This window comes from Heliangelus exortis, chromosome 5 (genome assembly GCF_036169615.1).
Source record: "Heliangelus exortis chromosome 5, bHelExo1.hap1, whole genome shotgun sequence".
NCBI classification, from domain to species: Eukaryota; Metazoa; Chordata; class Aves; order Apodiformes; family Trochilidae; genus Heliangelus; species Heliangelus exortis.
Window position 1 is genome coordinate 10,816,829 of NC_092426.1, and position 19,364 is coordinate 10,836,192.

The following is a 19,364-nucleotide window of genomic DNA, read 5'->3' on the forward strand; positions in this document are numbered from 1 at the left end:
AAAGGTCATTCTACTGTGTTTAGAAAACTTGATACCTACAGCAGAGCCCTAATCAAAACAGTTTCCTAGATATCATTCCCGGTACATCGTGTAAAGGCAAAAGTTAGATACAACCAACATAACAGGAATATTTCAGCATTAATGGTGGCAATCCCATCACTTCCATACAGAATTCTGAATTGCATTTTATAGCAACTTGCTTCCCCACATACCCACCATCAAATTACAGTACTGAATGTTTCAGGGGAAAACTGAAACATACATGTGAACAGTACCAGTAGTTCTCAAATTTCTTCAGTCCCACCAAAGCAAATAAAGACTGTTACATGGATACAAAATCTCTGGTCAGCAATGACCTACCACACTCACTGAACTCGAGGAAAAATGCCCAAAACATTTTCACAGCATTAACCTACACTGAGAGGTAAAGTGGAGCATTAGAAGTATTTCCTGACCCTGGATTTCTGCAATACCACCACAGGGTATGCAAATGGGAACAGCTAAATGTAAAGGTTGAACTTCTGAACTGCTATCATTCACAAACCAAGTATTACAGTCAGGTAGCACCAACTACACTGACTTCCTTTTTGAATGCTTCAAGATCAGACAACAGCAAGAAGTTATTTATTATTTTGTTTAAACTTTTCCTAAACAGCTGGAAAGCAGTGGTATCATGAGAAAACTCTTCTAGCCTGGACAAACCTATGCTGTAGGTCACTGAAGGTAGAAGGCATGAAGCCATTTGATTGGTACAGTTAGTAATTTGGAACCAATTCATCAGGTCTTGAAAACCTGCTATATAACAGGCAAACCTTATTTTAAAATATGTGTTTTAAAAAGCTTTCCACAAACTATGAAAACCTATATAGTAGTATTGCACATGAGGCTTAGAGTTTGCCAGCTCTGCCTTTCCCTAGCCCTGAAGTTCAAGTTGTCTGTTGTCACACCAGCCATGAACATTGCTGTTAAAAACAGAAAAACTGCAAACCAGTTGAATTTTTTTTCAAATGGTGCAAGAATGGTGCATAATCTCTTTTATCTTCTCTTGAAACAGGAATATAGATTATCATGAAGATAAGAATTTTCTAACAGTCAGACTATTAAAGAAATAAATCTATTTGGAATACTACTGAAGTAGGAGGAAAGCAGTCTCATTACCCCAGAGCCAAACTGGAAGGATATTGTAATGATAAAAACACAGTCAACAATTTTGTTCTTACGTTTTACCAAATAAAAAGAGCAGTTAAGCAGCAGCATGTTCTGCACATTACATTGAATCATTAGGTCAGTAAAAATTTGAACAGAACAGTGTTATCAGCAGCATCACCTATGGATGATGCAACTCTTGGAGCACAGTTTTTCCTTGACATGATCCTAATGAAGCACACAATTTAGGGCCTTCTATATGGGACTGCCCAGGACCACAGCATAATGGTTACATTGTAGTACAAAAACCAGATTACTTAAAGCTCCTGTTACACCTGCACAGCACTGTTGGGCTGAGTTGTCTCAGACTCACAAACTGTAAGAAACACATACGCTTGGAAAGTATCTGGCAAATAGTAAATTTGCTGTCTCAACCAAAGAACTGAACAAAATATTCTTTGAAAGCCATATTATTCCTGATGTGTTACAGTCCTCTGCTGCCAGACACATTATTGTAAGGTACTATTTAAACCAATAAGTGTAACATTCTGTATTGGTAAACCAAAAGACACTTGACAGTCAGGTAAGAATGTTAAGAGATAGTCCACTGAAATGTCATACCTAGCTGGGAGAGATCCAGTTTTGTCCAATGCATCCCTGTTGGACAGCTGGATGAAAGTGTTCTGATAAATATCTGGCCAAGACTATCCAAACCCCAAATGGCATCCTGGCAGGCAGAGTAGTGCACCATTTCAGTGTCTGGTGGCAGCTGCACTGTAGATGGATGAAACTGAGGATTCTGATCACTGACACAAAACAGATCCTTGTTGCTTTGGCACAGCCACAGAAAGCTTCCTATAGAAAGGACATTTCTGTTATTAAAACCATTCCTACTCCAGTCTAAGAAAGTTTACAGAGCTGCTTCTTCTGAAAATAAAAAGAAAACCCCAAAACCAGTACATTTGAAGACAAAACTAAGTATTTCTGGCCAGGTTCATTCAGAGTAAGATTTTGAAGTACAACTACACATCCCAAGCTCTAATCAAGGCAACAAAATACTCCCTTTCTCAAATTAAGTAAGCAGTAAGTGATCTCATTTGAAGAAACATCTCATAGAGAAACTAACAGAGAGAAGACATACATAATAGTGCACTTTGTTTTTTAATTTTGCTCTTCTTTATCCCTGATAATGGCCTTTGAAAAATAGCATTCCTTTCCAACACAAAATCACACATTTTTGCCAAAAGAGCTAGTGTATTTAGCTAAAGCAATTGCTAAATATTTTAACTACCAGTTGAATTCCTTAGCATGGTTGCACTTTTACTAATAAAATGTGCAATTTTGCTGCTGATGGAACATGTACTTGGTCAGTATACACATTCCAGCAAAGCATGCTCCAAGATTTTATATCACAAATTCTGGCAATTCATGCAGCAGCAGTTTAGAAAGTTACTGCTTCTGAAGGACTGTCTGTTTCTCTGTAGGATTACACACCCCACTAAAAGTGGCAGAGTGAATTAAATGCCTTTTTTTTAATTAAATATCCATCAGTCTTACAGATGTATTTCCACCCTACTTCAAATATTTTAGATCCCTGTATACAGAAAAGGCACCAAAATCTGAAGTAACTGATGATTTTTAATTAACTGTAACACCAATTCAACTCCATTAAAAAAAAAATCCAGATATTATATGCTTGCACTGTTGTTTCACTAACCTTCTTTAGATGAAGCTGTGGAAGCCAACACAAAAACCCATTTTGTGGCAGAAGCAGTACCACGAGGCACAACATTATTCCAGTAAGTGCCTTGAAAGAAAGAACAGAGTGATATTAGTACGAAGTTAATTTTCTATTAAAGTATGTTACTATTTAAAATGCTACTATTTTAAAGAAATTCTATTGCAACCAATTATTAAGTATCATCTAGACAAGAATTTCTATTTAAAACTGTCAAGATACTACTGGGGAAGGAGGTAGAAAACATCCCCCCCAACACATACATACACATTTTTACACATATGTAGAAAACTGGGAATGCAAAAGAGAAGGGAGAAGATAATTGTCTTCAACAGGAGACCAACTGGGTGACAAAGGTAAGCAGACAATATTCTATGCCTATTCTTAGGGCTTACCTGATGAAAAACTGTACTAAATCAGAATTCTATTTTGAAACATATAGCAAGAAAGATAAAGTCATTATTCTATTATCACTATAAAATCTTAAAATTGTTTTGGTTGGATGGGACCTTAAAGATCATCTAGTTCCAACACCTCTATCATGGGCAGAGACACCTCCTACTACACCAGGTTAGTCAAAGCCCCATCCAACCTGGCCCTGAACCCTCCCAGGGATGGGGCATCCACAACTTCCCTGTGCAACCTGTTGCTGCATCTCATCACTCTCACACTAAAGATTCTGTTCCTCATGTAAATATACCATCTTCCAGTTTAAAACCATTTAAACCCCTTCATCATATCTCTACATGGCCTTGTGAAAAGTCCCTCCCCAGATTTCTTGTAGGCCCCCTTCAGGTGCTAGAAAATGCTTTAAGGTCTCCCCAGAGCCTTCTTTTCCAGGATGAACAACCCCAACTCTCTCAGCCTGTCCTCATAGGAAAGGTGGTCCAGCCCTCAGAACTGTACCCAGTACTCCAGGTGGGGTCTCAAGAGAGCAGAGCAGAGGGGAAGAATCACCTCCCTTGACCTGCTGGCCACACTTCTTTTTGATGAAGCCCAGGACACAGTTGGCTTTCTGGGCTGAAAGTGCTCACTGCCAGCTCGTGTTGAGCTTCTCATCAACCAGCATCCCGAAGTCCTTTTCTTCAGGGCTGTTCTCAATCTGTTCTTCTCCCAGTCTGTGATTGTGTTTGGGATTGCTAAACCATAACGTTACTGTTTGTCATAGTCACACTATGAACCAGACTCCATTGTGCTAGATTTAACAGGAACAACAGTTTAAGATTGCTTTCTCAACCCAGAGAAGAGATGAGTTTAGGTACTCAAAGGAGTAATGAGCACAGTTCACTTGTGGACACTGAATTTTCCATTAAAAAAAATTATCTTTAAACAGGAAAGTATTTAAGAACAAATGTTAAGGAACAATATAATTTAGTTTTTAAACATGGAACTGTTTGTTAAGGCTGCCCTAACTCATCGTGGATAATTTTTACAGTTGCAGAAGTCTGTTATTTTTCCCTAATAATTAAAAAATACGAGATCTAAAATCACACCAACCTATTAAGTTTCCTTTTGCCACATGGAATTCATTTTTGCCTGAAGAGATCCAGACTCCACTGCCATTGACTCCAAGGAGGCTGGGTTGGCACTGAAGCTGCTGTGACCAAAATGCCATCCGAAGTTTATCGGCCACCTTCTCCACAGGTGCTTGAGCTGCTGTTGCCACTGTGTGAGTTGCCTGGATTATTGTCTGGAACAGGCTGCACTGGTCAAATACTACATAATCAGTGATGCTTACCTGGGGAAAGAAAACAAAAAAGTTCTTAATAATTGGTTAAGCTTTTGGGTGAACTGCAGAATCTTTGATTAGAAGCTTTGTGTGTCTGCGCTTCATGCACAGGAAATCTACCAAGAGTTTAGAAATCTTTGAAGTATAGGAAGGGAAAAATAAAACCAGTACATTTTGAATAAGTAAGAATCCTTATAATAAGCCAGAACCAATATTAATCATCAGCTTAAAACTCCTTCCTACCGAAAAATCCACTCTGAATTCTGCATTTTAAGATAGCACTTAGTTTGGGGATGACTCTCCTCTCCCCCTGAAAACATGTTTAACTGCAAACTAGGAGGTGAATTTTCAGATTCCCAAAGAAAAAGAGAAACCTGCATAGTGTAGCAATTTAAATCACATCACAAAAACTTGTATCTGATACTCCTTTACAACAGCCCTATAGTCATTTTAATTCAGAAGGTGGGAAAAGGTCTAAATAAGCATTTGCCCAAGTTCTGTCATGAACAACTGAGGTTGGCAACACTCTGGGATATTCCTACAAAGGAAATAAATGCTTAAAAACACAAAAATAAAGCAGATTGCCAATAACCTTAAAGACAAGTTATTCATAATGCCTGTGTGTGGAAGAGATTATTTATGCACATAAGCTCAAATTCTTTTATGTTAGGTAGACTAGACATGCAGACAAACAAAATTTTCTGTATCATTTTTGTAACTGCTCCTCCTCCACACCTATCTCTGAAAATAAGAAAAGCTGAGGAATAGTAACAGTCCACTAACTTTGTTTTTACCCACATATCTATGACTGAAGCAAGCAGCCCACACTGTTCAAAGAAACCTCATTTGAATGGAAAAATACCTTACAAAAGCATTTTTACAAGGCTACTTGTTACTTATTTCATCTAGTTAGAGAAAAGGAAATTGCATTCAGCACCCAGACTTGAATGTTCTGCCTAAGCATTATATCCTATTGCCATGGTTAAGATACTGAGCTACATGCACCATTGCCATGACTTGGTAGAGCATTTCTTATTCTTGAAAACTGCTGTGATGCTGCTCTGGATGACCACAGGATAGGGGTTTGTTTGTTTGTTTGTGGGTTTTTTGGTTGTGGGGGTTTTTTGTTTGGTTTGGTTTTTTTTTTTTGGGGGGGGGGGGAGGGGGAGTTGTTGTTGGTTTTTGGTTTTGTTTTTTTTTTTTTCAGACACGAAAAGGGATTTCAGCCAGAGCCACACTGCTGTTTTGATACACTGAATAAATAATACTGCAATATATCAAACAGTTACTCGAATTCTTAGGATCTCATGGGAAAACAATGCAAATAATAAGCCCAAGGTAAAAGACTAAACTGAAAGCAAAATAAAAAAATGCCTACTTGCCACCAATGGTTATCATCTCCTTGTGGTTTCTTTGAAACTATACCAGTTCTGAACCACAGATTTCCATGGATATCCAAAGCCCATAATGTCTGCTGATCTCCAAGGGTTATGCACACTGGTTCCAAAGCTTGCATTTCACTGGAAATGCAAACAAGTAAAAAAATTAAAAACCTTACTTCAAATTTATGCTTTTGGTATTTGAAGGAAGCTGTTATAATACTAACAGCCATTCAAAATGATCGAACTCAGTGTGTCCAAGCTCCAAAATACATTTGATTTAAATGTGCACAGTTATTCAGTAATTCAAATTTTATATGTATTTGTTTGCATAAGTCAAAACTATTCAACAACAAAAAAATGAGTCCTTCAAAAATCACTGGAGTTGAAACCTCCATACATAACAACAAACCAACCAAAACCTGTTTTGTTCAGTAAACAAGAAACAAAGAGATTTGTTCTTTAAGTTTTTGATAAAGCAGCACCATAGATGTATCTGCTCCAACTTCTTTGACCTATTCTAAGAATAACACTAGCAATTCAGCACCCATAAACAGAAAATCCAACATAACTACATGACAAAGCTAAATGTTGAATTTTGGACTGTAAGTTTCCTGTATTAGTAAATAAGTAAGTTTCAAGCTCAGAAAGTCAACAGGATCAGGTGATCATATCAGTTATTTAAAAGGTAGGTTCTCTAAAAGAAACAGCTTTGTCAGCTTTCTCAACAGTTCAAGAACAAATACAGATTGCCCAAACAAATACAAAGCCCAAGAACATTAAGTGTACCTAAGGTCAAGAAAATATTTTCATTAAATAAACTAATTAAAGCACATGCAAATTTCAAATTCGAACAAGACGCTGAATATTTTCTTAGACTTTTCAAGAGCCAAATACAAGGTTGGAAGGTAACAAAAATTAAAGCTTCACAATAGGAGTTTCAGTAGAAGATACAATCATATGACAGCAAGAACTGGAATTTCTTCCTAAACTTGCTTCAGGCTGATGTCTCAGGAGAGATCATATTTTAGATTCTCAAAGCCAGTAGTAAAAGCTCAATGGTTTATCTTTATCACAAATTAATTACTGTGAGCATAGGATCAACTAGAAAGCTAGATTCCAATTACCCAGGGTGTTTATAAAAATCTGTGAGTGAGAAGTGGAAAAGTATTATGACCAAGAAAATGCTGAGATTTAATGTCAGAAAAAAATTAGCTATCTGGACAGTACATGAAAGCCATTATGGCAAAAATGAAAGAAACTGTATTTAATTTAAAAAGTCATATCAAGAGATACTATAAAGACCTTTTAAAAAAGGTTCCCACTTTCTTAAATTCTCTTTAACTGTGCTGCCACTTGTGTTTATGGCAATTTCTTTCCTTACATTGCAGACATTCATCAGACAGAAAAACACCAGTTAGTCTGAATATGGCTGGACAAAGACTAAAGGAAACACACACACACATGCATACACATGAGTCTGGCAACACTTTTTCAAACATCAAGTAATTCTAGCTCTGAAAACCATTATTTATGTCATTCTGTTGAGGACACTGTCCCAGCACAGTGTCATTACCTGACAATATCACTCTTCCACTGCTCTCCCTCGGGACAAAAGCTGCGCACGCCCTCCCGGTACAGCAGCGCCCGCTGCTCGCTCAGTGCCCACACCACATTATTTCTGGATGTGACCTGGGACAGGGGGCAGGGGCAGTCGACCTTTACTGCTCGGGCACACGGACGATCTACACTCAGGCCTAGAAATTAGAAAAGGGAAGATTGCTTTACAAACTTTGGCTTTTTGCAACTAAAAGAAAAGACCAACTGACCCAAGAGAAGAAAATGAGGAAACACCACTGGACATGCTGACACTTTTCATTTGGTCGTAATTTCCTTGACTGACTGTTCTTTCTGTAAAGTATTAATTACTTCCTCGAATCTAGCTGAATCTGTATTTTAAGAGAGAAAACTCTGCATCTCCTTCAACATCGTACAGAGCACACAAGTCCTGTCTTAGCATTTCTTTTCGTTTTCTCCCTCTAGCGTCAGTACCGGGAATCTGCATTTATAGAGCTCATGGTATTAAGACTTGACAGAAGCATCAAAGACAAAAGACAGTAATGGAAGAACTTCTGTAGAAAACATGCCAGGGAGAGAGGCAACCTGATCTGAACTGTGGTAGCAGAGCTATTACAAAAGAGCATGCCACAGTGTGTAATACTGAAAGGAGGAGAGAGGTTCAGGTAGATTTACAGCTAGTTTGCATACATTTATACATATTAATCTAGAGGAACATGTCTTCTTCACAATTACACTGAAGCTTGTTTTGCATGGCTGTATGTAAAACATCTCAAGAAAGATTAAGCTTTTGCTTAAAAATATCTGGTTTTATTTAAAAATCTTCTCATGCTGTCAAAGTAAGCATGAACAGACTCATCTGTATGATATTCTGAACAAGAAGAATGCTCATTTCCAAACCTCTTGTTATAGGAGTTAGGACAGTGGAGGGAATGAAAAGATTGTGGAGAAACAACTATCACTATTTGTCTCACATTAACAAGACATATACTGAGAATTTATTTTCAGGATCAAAGACAAATTTCAGAAACCTACAAGCAGCAGAATGTAAGCTGATGTCATCAAACCAACCTCTTCACAGGGAAGAAAAACATTGATTCAAACCTCCACAGAGCCCTGTGTGACTGGCATCAAAAGTTCACCCTTTATCACCATGATCCATGTTTGCTGGCAATATGCACATGACCTCAGGCAGGCCACTTGATTTCTCTATAACTACCAAACCTAATTATAAGATAATATCTTCCTTTCATTATCAAGTGGTAACTCCTACCTGCAAGAGATCTGTGCTTTTAAAAAAAACAGCTTCCAATTTCCCCTACTCTGCCACTCTACCTGAACTGTCACACACTATCTTATCACTTTTCAAAGTCCTTAAAACTTTGTTAAAATCATTAAAGCAAGAAACTAAAACCCACTTAAGGCTCAATTTCAGTGCACCATACTGGTTTCAAGGCAAGGATATGGTTTCAGTATTTTCTGCAATCCTTTGCCATTTATCTGCATCCACCTCTTATTCTTCCCATATCATAAAATCTCTTTACTGTACATACTCCATGAGGCATGAAAAATAAGTGGCTTTTCTAGCCTACTAATTATATAGAATGTCAAGTGTTTCCAACCATTTCTCATGATAAAAAGAATTCCCTACATCCTGGCTGTGGATAAAAGTTTAAAACAAATTGTGATAATTCCACAGACTTGAACTCTAATCATCTTATCCTGCAAAAAAATTTAAAGAGTCTGCAATGCATTCACATACCTGTTTGCAGATACAGATCTCCATTTGTTCTGATAATCCAGGCAGTGTCATCACTTAAAGCTACAAATACAGCCTGGGGTAAAGCTTCATACCAGTGGCGTTTTCCTTTTATAGTTACTTTTCCACAAGCAAATGCTTTGTTAGTTTTCTGTTCAATCTTCCACAAAAGAGACCCTGTATGAGGAGTTAAGAGAGAATATAACATGACTTAGCAATTACTGTAGCAAAGACAGCTGATTTGTCCTTCCTACACTGTTGTGAAGTAAAAGGCAAACCAGAAGCATTACATAAAAACACAAGATTTAAAAATGCTTTTAATATTGTTTTTAAAGCAAGACCAGAACACAAGGCCAACTTCTTTAGGAATTGCTGAAATGCATTTACCATTCAAGTACATGTGATTCTTAAGTGTTCAAATGCAAGTCACTTCTTATTTATACACTGAAAACTAACAGAACTACTTTGAGTCAAGGGCAAAAAAGCCTACAATTAAGAGACTGAAGTTCACAGCTTGCTTCTGTACTAGTCTGGTACACCTTCAGTAAATAAAAGGGGTTAATTACAGTGCTTTCACCTTTTACAAAAAACAGTAGTATTAATAAGGTAAATTGTAACATTTGTGGACCAGTCATGCATGACAATCACCTAAAAAGGTGGGCAGTGCTATTACCTGCTTTTACCTGTAATATGCCACGAGCAGACAAAGCTCAGAAATGCATCTGCACAAATCCATCTTGAGAACTTTCCCTCACCCAAATTAGCAAGGATAGATCAGAAAAAGAAAACCAAATGGAAATACAGAATTAACTGCTGATTGGCATCCTTGCTAGTTCACACCAGAGCAGTACATTGTCATATTAAATTTCAATAATTCCAGAGACTGGAATTCCATTTTGATGTTTGTGATCAATGTGCTCTTGTGTTAATACAGGAAACTGTAGATGCTAGAAATTTGTATGGATTCTATGAAAAATCGGGCAAGCTCCTGAAATTGAGGGATAATAAATGAAGAGAAACCATCTCTAGCCCGGGAAATCTCTAAGCCACCAACAAATGCAGTCTGAAACTACCAAGGGCAAACATCATTTACGCTAGCTTGTTCCTTTGATTTTTCTGCAGACATGTACTTCTGACAACTGCTAAGGACAAGTACCTAGCTGGATGAACTTATGGTCTCACCAAGTACCACCACTCTTACACTTTTTTGTCTGTAACAAAAGTCAGCTACAGATCAAGTAAAACATCTTTCTTATAACAAACAGCAAATCTTCCTCTAGAGAGAGAAGGGATGACAGGGGAAGGGAAGTCGTAGCAATGCAGTGAAAAAAAAGTAAAAAAAGTAAAGTAAGTAAAAAAAAAAATCTACAAGAAACTTGTATTTTCACACCAGTCCTGTAACAATCTAGAAGGCCAAAAATGACAAGATTATAGCCAAAACCTGTTTAATTTTAATCCAATATAATCCCCATTCACAGCCGTCCAGAACAAACTCATTCAAATGAACCAAAAATGCACAATACTTCTGGAAGGAGAGGGGCAGAGGGGCAGAGGGGCAGAGGGAAAGACACAAATCTACGTAAGTTTTTTATTTTTGAGGTAAAGTAGAAGCCAACCAACCTGAGGGGGAAACTGCCACTTGCTGGACACCATCTTCAAACTTCTGCCACCGCAGCCCCGCTGCAGGCAGAGCACTGCAGTACAGGCTGCCTCTGTAGTCCAGGCACCAAATGTACTTCTCTGAGACCACCAAGCTCAGGATGCCATAGCCAGGGCCAGAGTATCCCATCCAGCTCTCTGCAAACTAAAAACTGTAGAGTCAGAACAGTATCAGGTGTCTTCAAAGTGCACAAGAAAATGGTTATGGAAGCACAGCAGCTCCCGTATCTTGATCAAAAAACTGAACTTAAGGTTAATCAAGGAGTAAATTTGCCTTGTGTAAAATAGAGCTAAACTTGTTCTCCAGGATAGTACATACTGTGTACTAGGACTGCTAGAACCAAAGTTTTAGCAAAAAAATCCAAACCCTTCACACTGTCATCTACCTCCAAAAAGTGAAAAATCTCAAATTATTTAAAGAGCACATACTTAAAGGAAATGGCAGATGCAAAAAAGAACTAAAAAAATGTACAAACTGTCTATTGTCTAGGAAAATATTTATTTCTCTGAGTGATGAGCAAAGGGAACAAGACAGCAGGCCTGCAGAGACAGCTAAATATCCAACTCTAATACTCTCACTGCATATATGACCCAGACTGCAAGCAGCTCTGGAGCTTTTCTAAATATTCCAGAGTGTAAGAACATCATAACCTGACACTAAAATTCACCTACACTTTGGGCTGCAGTTGTTTCTAAGTAGGACACCATCAACTTATAACTCAACCTTAATAAACATCTGGTTGATCTCAATACAAGACTGTTACAGATTTCAAAAGAAAAGCTGAGAAGTCTTTCCTTCTTAAGACTTCTGCTAAAACTCTCAGACATTTCGGCAGTTTTGCAGATTTTACAATTTTAGTATTTCTTTTCTGTAGTTTATAAGAAAATTATTATTTCTGGAAACATTCACCTATAAAATAATGGAAGAAAGAGGGACAACAGAAAAAAGGAAAATGCCAACATTTTAAATAGTATCAACTGCTGCCTGGGACACAAAAAAGACTAGACCTTATTCTGAATATTTACAGGCAAAACAACCCTTAACCAGAGGCCAACCACATGAGATAATCGATAACAAGCATTGATTCCCTATGAAATCAGCTGAAGTTGGGATCAGCATCATGCAGAATTTGGGCTACTGGAGACCCAAACAAGGAGCAGCCTTTGAACATGACTTGGTTTCTCTTTAATGGATGGGTTTATGACAGCATTTTTGTTGAGCTTGGAATAATACAGGCAGTGCAGCTTCTTCACATTGTAAGCACATGTCAACCCTTTAGAAGTTGGATACATCACACTTCATAGGAGTTACAACACATACTGCTGCTTGGCTCTAGATTTACTTGTTTACTCAAATTAAGTAAGAAAAAACCTGCTTCCTAAAGAAGTGATGGATAGTAACCACAGCAATGTTTCTTTTGAAATGCTGCAATTACGTGTTTTAACTAAATTGAAAACAGATACCTGATCAGATTTTAACAGCACCATTTCATCTAGGTTTATCTTGCCCACATCCTGGGAACCAGGCCCAGCACCAACTTCAGGCATGCTGGTCTCTGAGGATGAATATGGTAATCCATGTCCATAAATATCCTCATCATCGCTTGAGGCAGATTTTTCAGTCTTACTTTCATGAGTGTCTGTTACCCACTCAGCAGTGCTAGTACTAGATTTAGCTTTGATTGCACTTTCAAAATTCCATCCAGAAATGGAAGTGTTATCTGAACAGTCATTGGAGATGTCAAAGTGAAGCACAGAAGGATCTGACAGAGCACTGTGTATAAGAGAGAGCTGCTGTTGGTCTTCCCTACCATCTTCATTGCTTTCCTGTGGTGTCAGTGATGTCTGAACACCAAGTACACTGTCACATTCAAAAAACACTTGGTCTGTAAGGTCTGGCTCTTCAAAATATTTTTCAGTATCTTCCAGATCCATTTTATCTAAATTTTCATCTATTTTACACAATGTAGGAAAATCCTGCTCCTCCTCTTGGCTCAGCTTTCCAAGACAACATTCACTGCTTGTGGAAACCACACTACCATTATATTCATCATCAACACTGCTTGTCAAGCCTTCTGCAAGAATTTGAGGAGAGACAGATGTCAAAGTATCTGCAACAGCTGAAGTACCCCTGCCACTGTCACTGTTAGGAAGTTTCTGTAAATCAACCATATCTCCATTGTCTTCATTAATTAGTACTGTTGCAGACTCAGGAGACTGTAGGATACTGAAAGTTTCTGAACCATTATCTTCTTGCAAGATTGTATGGGACTCCACACTGAACATGCTTTCCTGATCTGGAGATCCAGTACTCAAATGATCAATGCTGCCACTCATTAGGCTGGAAGTCATAGAAAAGGAGTCTGCATTCAATGAGTGGGGACTATCACCAGAAAGCTGGCGCTCATAAATTGGTGTTCCTTCCAGAGAGCTGTGGTTTTTCCTGGTACCACTTTCTGTTCTCACAAAACAAAAAAAAAAGGTGAGGAGAGGAAATGGCATTAATAAAAATCTATTAAATGTTGATGCAAAGTAAGAAATAACATGTTTTTTTATCAATGTGGTAAGAACAGGGTTAAATTTTTGACATGCTGATTTTTTTTTTCAACTTCAACACTAAAGGACACATATAAAGCTAGTACCCTAACGGCCCAGCAAAATATTTTTAACACCAGTATAATGAACAGAATAATCAAGCACTCACCCTATTGTAACAAACTGAGAAGTATGGCTAAGAAAGATACTGTCAAATATTCTAAATAGGATGAAAAGATATTACACAATTCCAATGTAAAACTGGAAGCAGAGTGCTCAACATGTTACCATGCAACCATACATCAGAACATTTAGCATGCTTAGATAAAGCAAAACAAAGTTAAAAGAGTAAACCAAATAGGTCTAAAAAGACTTAATCAGATTATCACTTCAAAAACAGGCTTTCATCTTAGACAAAAACGGCCTACCTCAACTACTCAAATATCCCAAAAGCATGACAATAAAGAAAGCATGTCAAACACACTCCCTTCTGTGAGACATCAAACATGACATGTTCTAATAAAGAGCGGTGACAGCGAAAGTTCTGCTGGACTTACCTTGTTTTTTCTTTTTTTTCTTTTTCACCTTAATTGGCTTTACAATGAGTTCTTGATCAAAATCTTCAGAGCTGATTGTGCTGAACCGTTGTGAACAAGGTTGACCTTCTCTCTGAGCTTCTGAAAGCTGGTCTGCACACATCATAAAGCTAGAGCCACTGCCCACAGAATTTACTGAACTGCTCCTGCTTCTTGATTCACTTACTACAGAGCAGCCCCTTCTTCTTGTTTCCTCACTCCAGTCACCCACTTTATCCAAACTTTTCTCTGATAGCACTGGAGTTTCCAGATCATCTTTCACTGAAGAGTAAGAGTCACTTTTATCACCAGTAACAGAAGGGGAAGTAACTGGTGCAGCTACTGATACTGGGGTCAGCAATTTAGGACTTGTATCTGACAAAGGATTCGGCACTTTTGAATTCACATCTGAAACAAAAAGAAAGAGAAAAGTATAAATACTATTGTGTCAGTTGAGGAGGAGCATAGTTCTTGGAGACTACTGACAGAAAAAAAGCTTAATGCAATGGAAAAATACCTTAAGTTTGAAACATTTCTAATACATATATATGCACACAGACAACGTAAACTTCATGTAAGTAAATCTTGATGAAATCAATTTAGTAAAAACAATCCCTCAAAGCCTGTATTAGCAAAATCCTAAATTTATGTTTATGTATCAAGAATGGTTCAGGTCTTTAGCTTGGAAGTCCCAACTGTATCACACACTGAAGTACCATCCTGCATCATCAACTTCTTCATTCGAACATTCAGTATGTTGAAAAAACAATGAAAATTTATCAGATAAATCACTGTGATAATTAGTAGAAAATATATTTCAGTGAGGCTTTTTTCAAACTATACTTGGAAGTAAAGACTAAAATAATACATAACCCCTCAAAGTTTGTGAGTGAAGAACTGGTTACATAACTAACATCCAATGATAATTCTCTAGCATCCGGTGAGACTTCATAGCACATTTGCATATTTACTAGCAGTTTACTAATACAAAGCTAAGATGGATTATTGTAAATATGCAAGTAGTCCTTCTGAGAATGTGATATAATGGTGTTCACAATTTTTATGATTGAGAAATCAGCCAGCACCATTAAGGAAGCATTGTTAATCCCTTCCAGAGAATTCTAATAACACAGATGCTGAATTGAGACTGCAGCAAATAAAATAAACTCTCAAATTCTTTTTGGAGTTTCACTCTGTGTTCTTTTGAGTGTTTTGCCAGTTCTTTCATTTTCATTGCTGGGAAGGCTGAAATTTCCTCTGTAATGTGAGTGGTGACAGGTGGCACTGAGTCAACATAACTCTGGTATCTCCAACCCAGACAGTGCAGATGAATCAGTAAAGGGACAACCAGGATCAGGAATCCAGACTGCTTCAGCATCAGGGTTTAGAATAACATCTCAAATGCAGAGATTAGAGACACATGGCTGGAACAATGCTGAACTACTCTCAAAGAAAGGGAACCATAATAACTTTTTAAAGCATCCATTCTCCCTGCAGCCAAAACAAAGCTCAGATCACCAGATAAATCAGACCTAAAAATACAATCTGTACAAACAGGTAAGTACAGAACCTGGTAGGTTTTTGCAATAACCTGAAGGCTTTTATGTGGAGTTTGGTTTGTTCTGAGTTGTTGGTTTGGCTTTTTTAATACTAAAAAAGTATTACAGGCACCATGTTTGATGAAGTACACACTACAGTCTGCTGATCTATACAAACCTATTGATGACAGTCCTTCAGGTCTACTTGAAATTCTTATTATGTCTCTGTCTCCCTTTAAGAGAAAAATCTCATTGTTGGTACAGGACACAGATACAATATCACCACATCCTTCCAAGCCACCAATCAAAGCCTACAAAGATTCAACAGAGAAAGAAATTATTTGAAGCAGATTAACATACTGTTTGGACAAGATGGTGCTCCTAACAAAAGTGTTCACTGGAATTTCATCAATATATATAGTTACAGAATACAGATTTTATCTTATCAAAAAGGATGAAAAGACAAAGTGAAAAAGACAAATCTGAAAAAAGAAAAAAAAAGTGAAAAGGACAAAGAAAAGACAAATCTGGAAAGTATCCATTAGTCATGATGTAGCTCACTTTTATACTAATTTTAATTTCATAAATTTTTTCATTTTCTCTCTTCAAACTACTAGTCACGATAACAACTTAAACAATGTACAAGTTGGTAGCAAAAACCAGCCACAATCCAAATGCTTAATACCATTTAGACAAAAAGACACAAGCTTGTATTCACTTTCATATGCTCGTTCAAGATGACAAAATAGGTAACAGCTCACTCTATCCAAATAAAATGTAATATCTGTATATTTGCAGACACCAGCAGTAGTAAGAAGGAAAGAATAAATAGTTTCAGGGGCATTTTATTAGCCTAACACTTTTTTTTTTTTTTTTGCGTTAATTACTAGATTTTAGACTTTAAGGGTTTTTTCGCTAAGCATCAGAATTGATTATGATGTTAACATCTGGACCAAAAGCTTTAAATATATTTCATTCTTCTATACATTGAGCTAGTTTGTGAGTATCTCATTGCAATGATGAATAAGGAAGAGTCCTTTTTGCTAGGATTAAGTGCATATTTAAATCATAGAAGTGTAATAGATGACCCAAAGAGAGTGTCACAGCATAGCATAAGTGAAAACAAGTAAGGAACAAATTTTCCACACACAAGACTTATCTACCTGGTTCACTGTATCTAGCAAGTAGATGCTGTACTCATTCCAGGTCAGCACCCATCCCTCTCGGAAAAAGCATGAAACAAGCCCCAGGTGTTTCTCTGGGAAGCTGTAACTCCCACTGTCAGGTGGTTCCAAACGAGGATACAGTTCAAAAGTTTTTATTCCTCCAGCAAATGCATCTTTCAATATAAATGTGGCCTGAACAGTTCCATGAATGTCAGACTTCCAGAGACGAAGCCCAGGCCTGGCAGCAAACAGGGTCAGGTCACTCTGTTTACACAGTCCAGGTATAAAGCATGCTCCAAATTTGCCACTGCTAAAATGCAAAAGAGGAATTTTTAAAAAACGCTATACATTCAGGCACAATTAAAAAAACTAACAGAACAAATCTACAACCCCAAGTTATAAAAAATAAAAGCTTTGGTCTTTGATTAAAGTATTCAGTCAAGTGTCTGAAGTATAAATTTGGTTACAGTAAGACAAAAATAGTGCTTTTGAACAACAGCAGCTCTCTCTCAGCTACCACTGCCACTGATGGACTTGGCATTGGCCAGGGGTGGGTCCGTCGTGGAGCCAGCTGGCGTGGGCTCTGTCAGTCAGACACAGGGGAAGCTTCTTGCAGCTTCTCACAGAAGCCACCCCTATAGCTCCCCTGCTACCAAAACCTTGCCAAGCAAACCCAATCCAGTCCATGTCAGAAAGATCCTACTATGCAGTCATCCTTCTTCCAGAATTAATAAAAAACAAGCAATATGCTACAAACTAATGTTAAAACCCCAACAACCTCTACTTGCAAGAAGCAAGGAACAGACTTCAATTTTCATCTCATGCATGAAAACACCATTAATATGACCCAAGAAACTCCCCAGTATATAAAATGAACCTTGGTACATTCATACCCCTGAAAGATACATTATAAGCCCTCTTTCAAGGGTCAGCTTCCTCTACTTCTAGATATAGTCAGTCATGCTGTTCTAGGGGTGGGCTCCCTATGCCTTCATATCTGAGAGATTACACAGTAGAAAGTGCCAGAAGATCATACTAGAATAAATTCCTAGACTCCAAATCAATTTTGAGTGCTTGCTATACATTTTCCTTTTTAATTAATTTCAGTGTATAAGAAAAAATGGGATGCTGAATTGTTTTTTGCAACATCACCCCATTAGATGGGCCCGAACAGAATGCTTGCTGGTGCCAAAGCACACTAAACCAAGAGAGACTGCAGAGGGAGTTTGCCAGTGATTTCAGTTTAAACAATGAGAAAACATCTTAAATATTTTTGCAGAATAATACCCTAAAAATAGAATTCTAACTTTTTTGTAACCATGTGCTTTCTCAGTAGGTAGAATTGTCCTTCCCTGTTTGAGCACACATTGTAACTAAATTTTTAGGAGTGGACTTCTGTGTTCTATTAAGGTCACTGCTTAGATCACTCTTTCTGTAATCCACTTTGAAAAGCTAGAATTAATAGATGTGCCTGCATCAAGATTTTATGAGGGTTACTTTTTTCTGGGCTGTGTTCCAACTTGCTTGACAGACTTCTCTTCAGTGTAAAAAAGCAGAGTCCGCTGCAAAGTAGAGACAAGCAGCACTTTCTGGTTGTAATCCAACTGGACAATTGAAGATGGCTCTTCCAACACAAGGCTGGAGTTGCAAGTACCCTTTTAAAAATAGGCACAATTAACAAGCATTAACCTTTCTGAACATACAAGGTAATAAATAAAACTTCAAGGCAATTAAAAAAACCAAGAAAAGAGAAAACTATTAAAAAAACAAACGCTTATTGAAAAATTTCACTAAATGAATGAGGAGCTCCCTTACGCAGACAAGTGGGGACTTAGACTGTGAGTACCACAGTGGCACACTATAAAATTCAATTTCTCTTGGAATATTAGCTAACACATTTCACTTGCATCAATAGCAAAAGGACACATTTTATTCCTTCTTCTCCACTGCCAGGTTACACATTGCCAGGACAAGTGATACATTTGGAGATGCTAAACCTTTTCAAAAAATGAAATGGGGGACAATCATAGGTAAACCAGAATGGCTGTCATTGAAACTTTTCTCCCATCTAGGAATCCAAGTTAGTACATATTTTGTAGACCACCTGGGTCTGTATTAATTAACAAGAGACTGGAAAAATTCCATTAAAGTTATCATCCAGCAGAACCCAAATGTTACTTTCATTCTACACTTTACATTGAGATGCTGGAAAATTCTGAAAAATGTACTTCCTCAGACACAGAGGATCAGCAGTGTCACACCACTCAAAAGTACCCCTTTCCAAACAAAGAGAAGTACTGACTGAAAGCTGAAGGAAGATATAATAATTATTTCAGACAGAAACGTGATAAAATTATTTGAAGAATTTCTATGTATAAGTATATTATTTGAAAAAAGATAAGGCAGTTGTGAAGACTATCCAATGGTTGTCTTGCTGCATGTGTGCACACTTGGCTAAGTGTTTTCTTATCAATGCATATTTAGTGCAACTAAATAAATTATACCAAGCAAATAATGAATTGCTAAATATTTAAAGACACAGGCATTCTTTCAGAAAACTGT

At 37.5% G+C, this 19,364-nt stretch overlaps 1 protein-coding gene across 5 annotated transcripts in view; it reads right to left on the reverse strand.

The window, feature by feature from the left end:
• TECPR2 (tectonin beta-propeller repeat containing 2) overlaps positions 1-19,364 on the reverse strand; it is a 41,019-nt gene that overhangs the window by 15,897 nt on the left and 5,758 nt on the right. For 4 of the 5 annotated variants that reach the window (XR_011726211.1, XR_011726212.1, XM_071745531.1 and 1 more), the window contains exons 6-17: positions 18,300-18,457; positions 16,800-17,112; positions 15,815-15,947; positions 14,081-14,512; positions 12,453-13,444; positions 10,950-11,133; positions 9,333-9,506; positions 7,569-7,749; positions 5,992-6,133; positions 4,382-4,622; positions 2,864-2,953; positions 1,768-2,001 (exon numbers count right to left, since the gene is read on the reverse strand). Coding sequence is in view for 3 of the 5 variants with exons in the window: in XM_071745531.1 (XP_071601632.1) it covers positions 1,768-2,001; positions 2,864-2,953; positions 4,382-4,622; positions 5,992-6,133; positions 7,569-7,749; positions 9,333-9,506; positions 10,950-11,133; positions 12,453-13,444; positions 14,081-14,512; positions 15,815-15,947; positions 16,800-17,112; positions 18,300-18,457 (3,274 nt within the window). In the remaining 2 variants the exon portion in view is untranslated. The remainder of the gene's footprint in view (positions 1-1,767; positions 2,002-2,863; positions 2,954-4,381; positions 4,623-5,991; positions 6,134-7,568; positions 7,750-9,332; positions 9,507-10,949; positions 11,134-12,452; positions 13,445-14,080; positions 14,513-15,814; positions 15,948-16,799; positions 17,113-18,299; positions 18,458-19,364) is intronic. The other variant, XM_071745533.1, reaches the window with a different exon arrangement.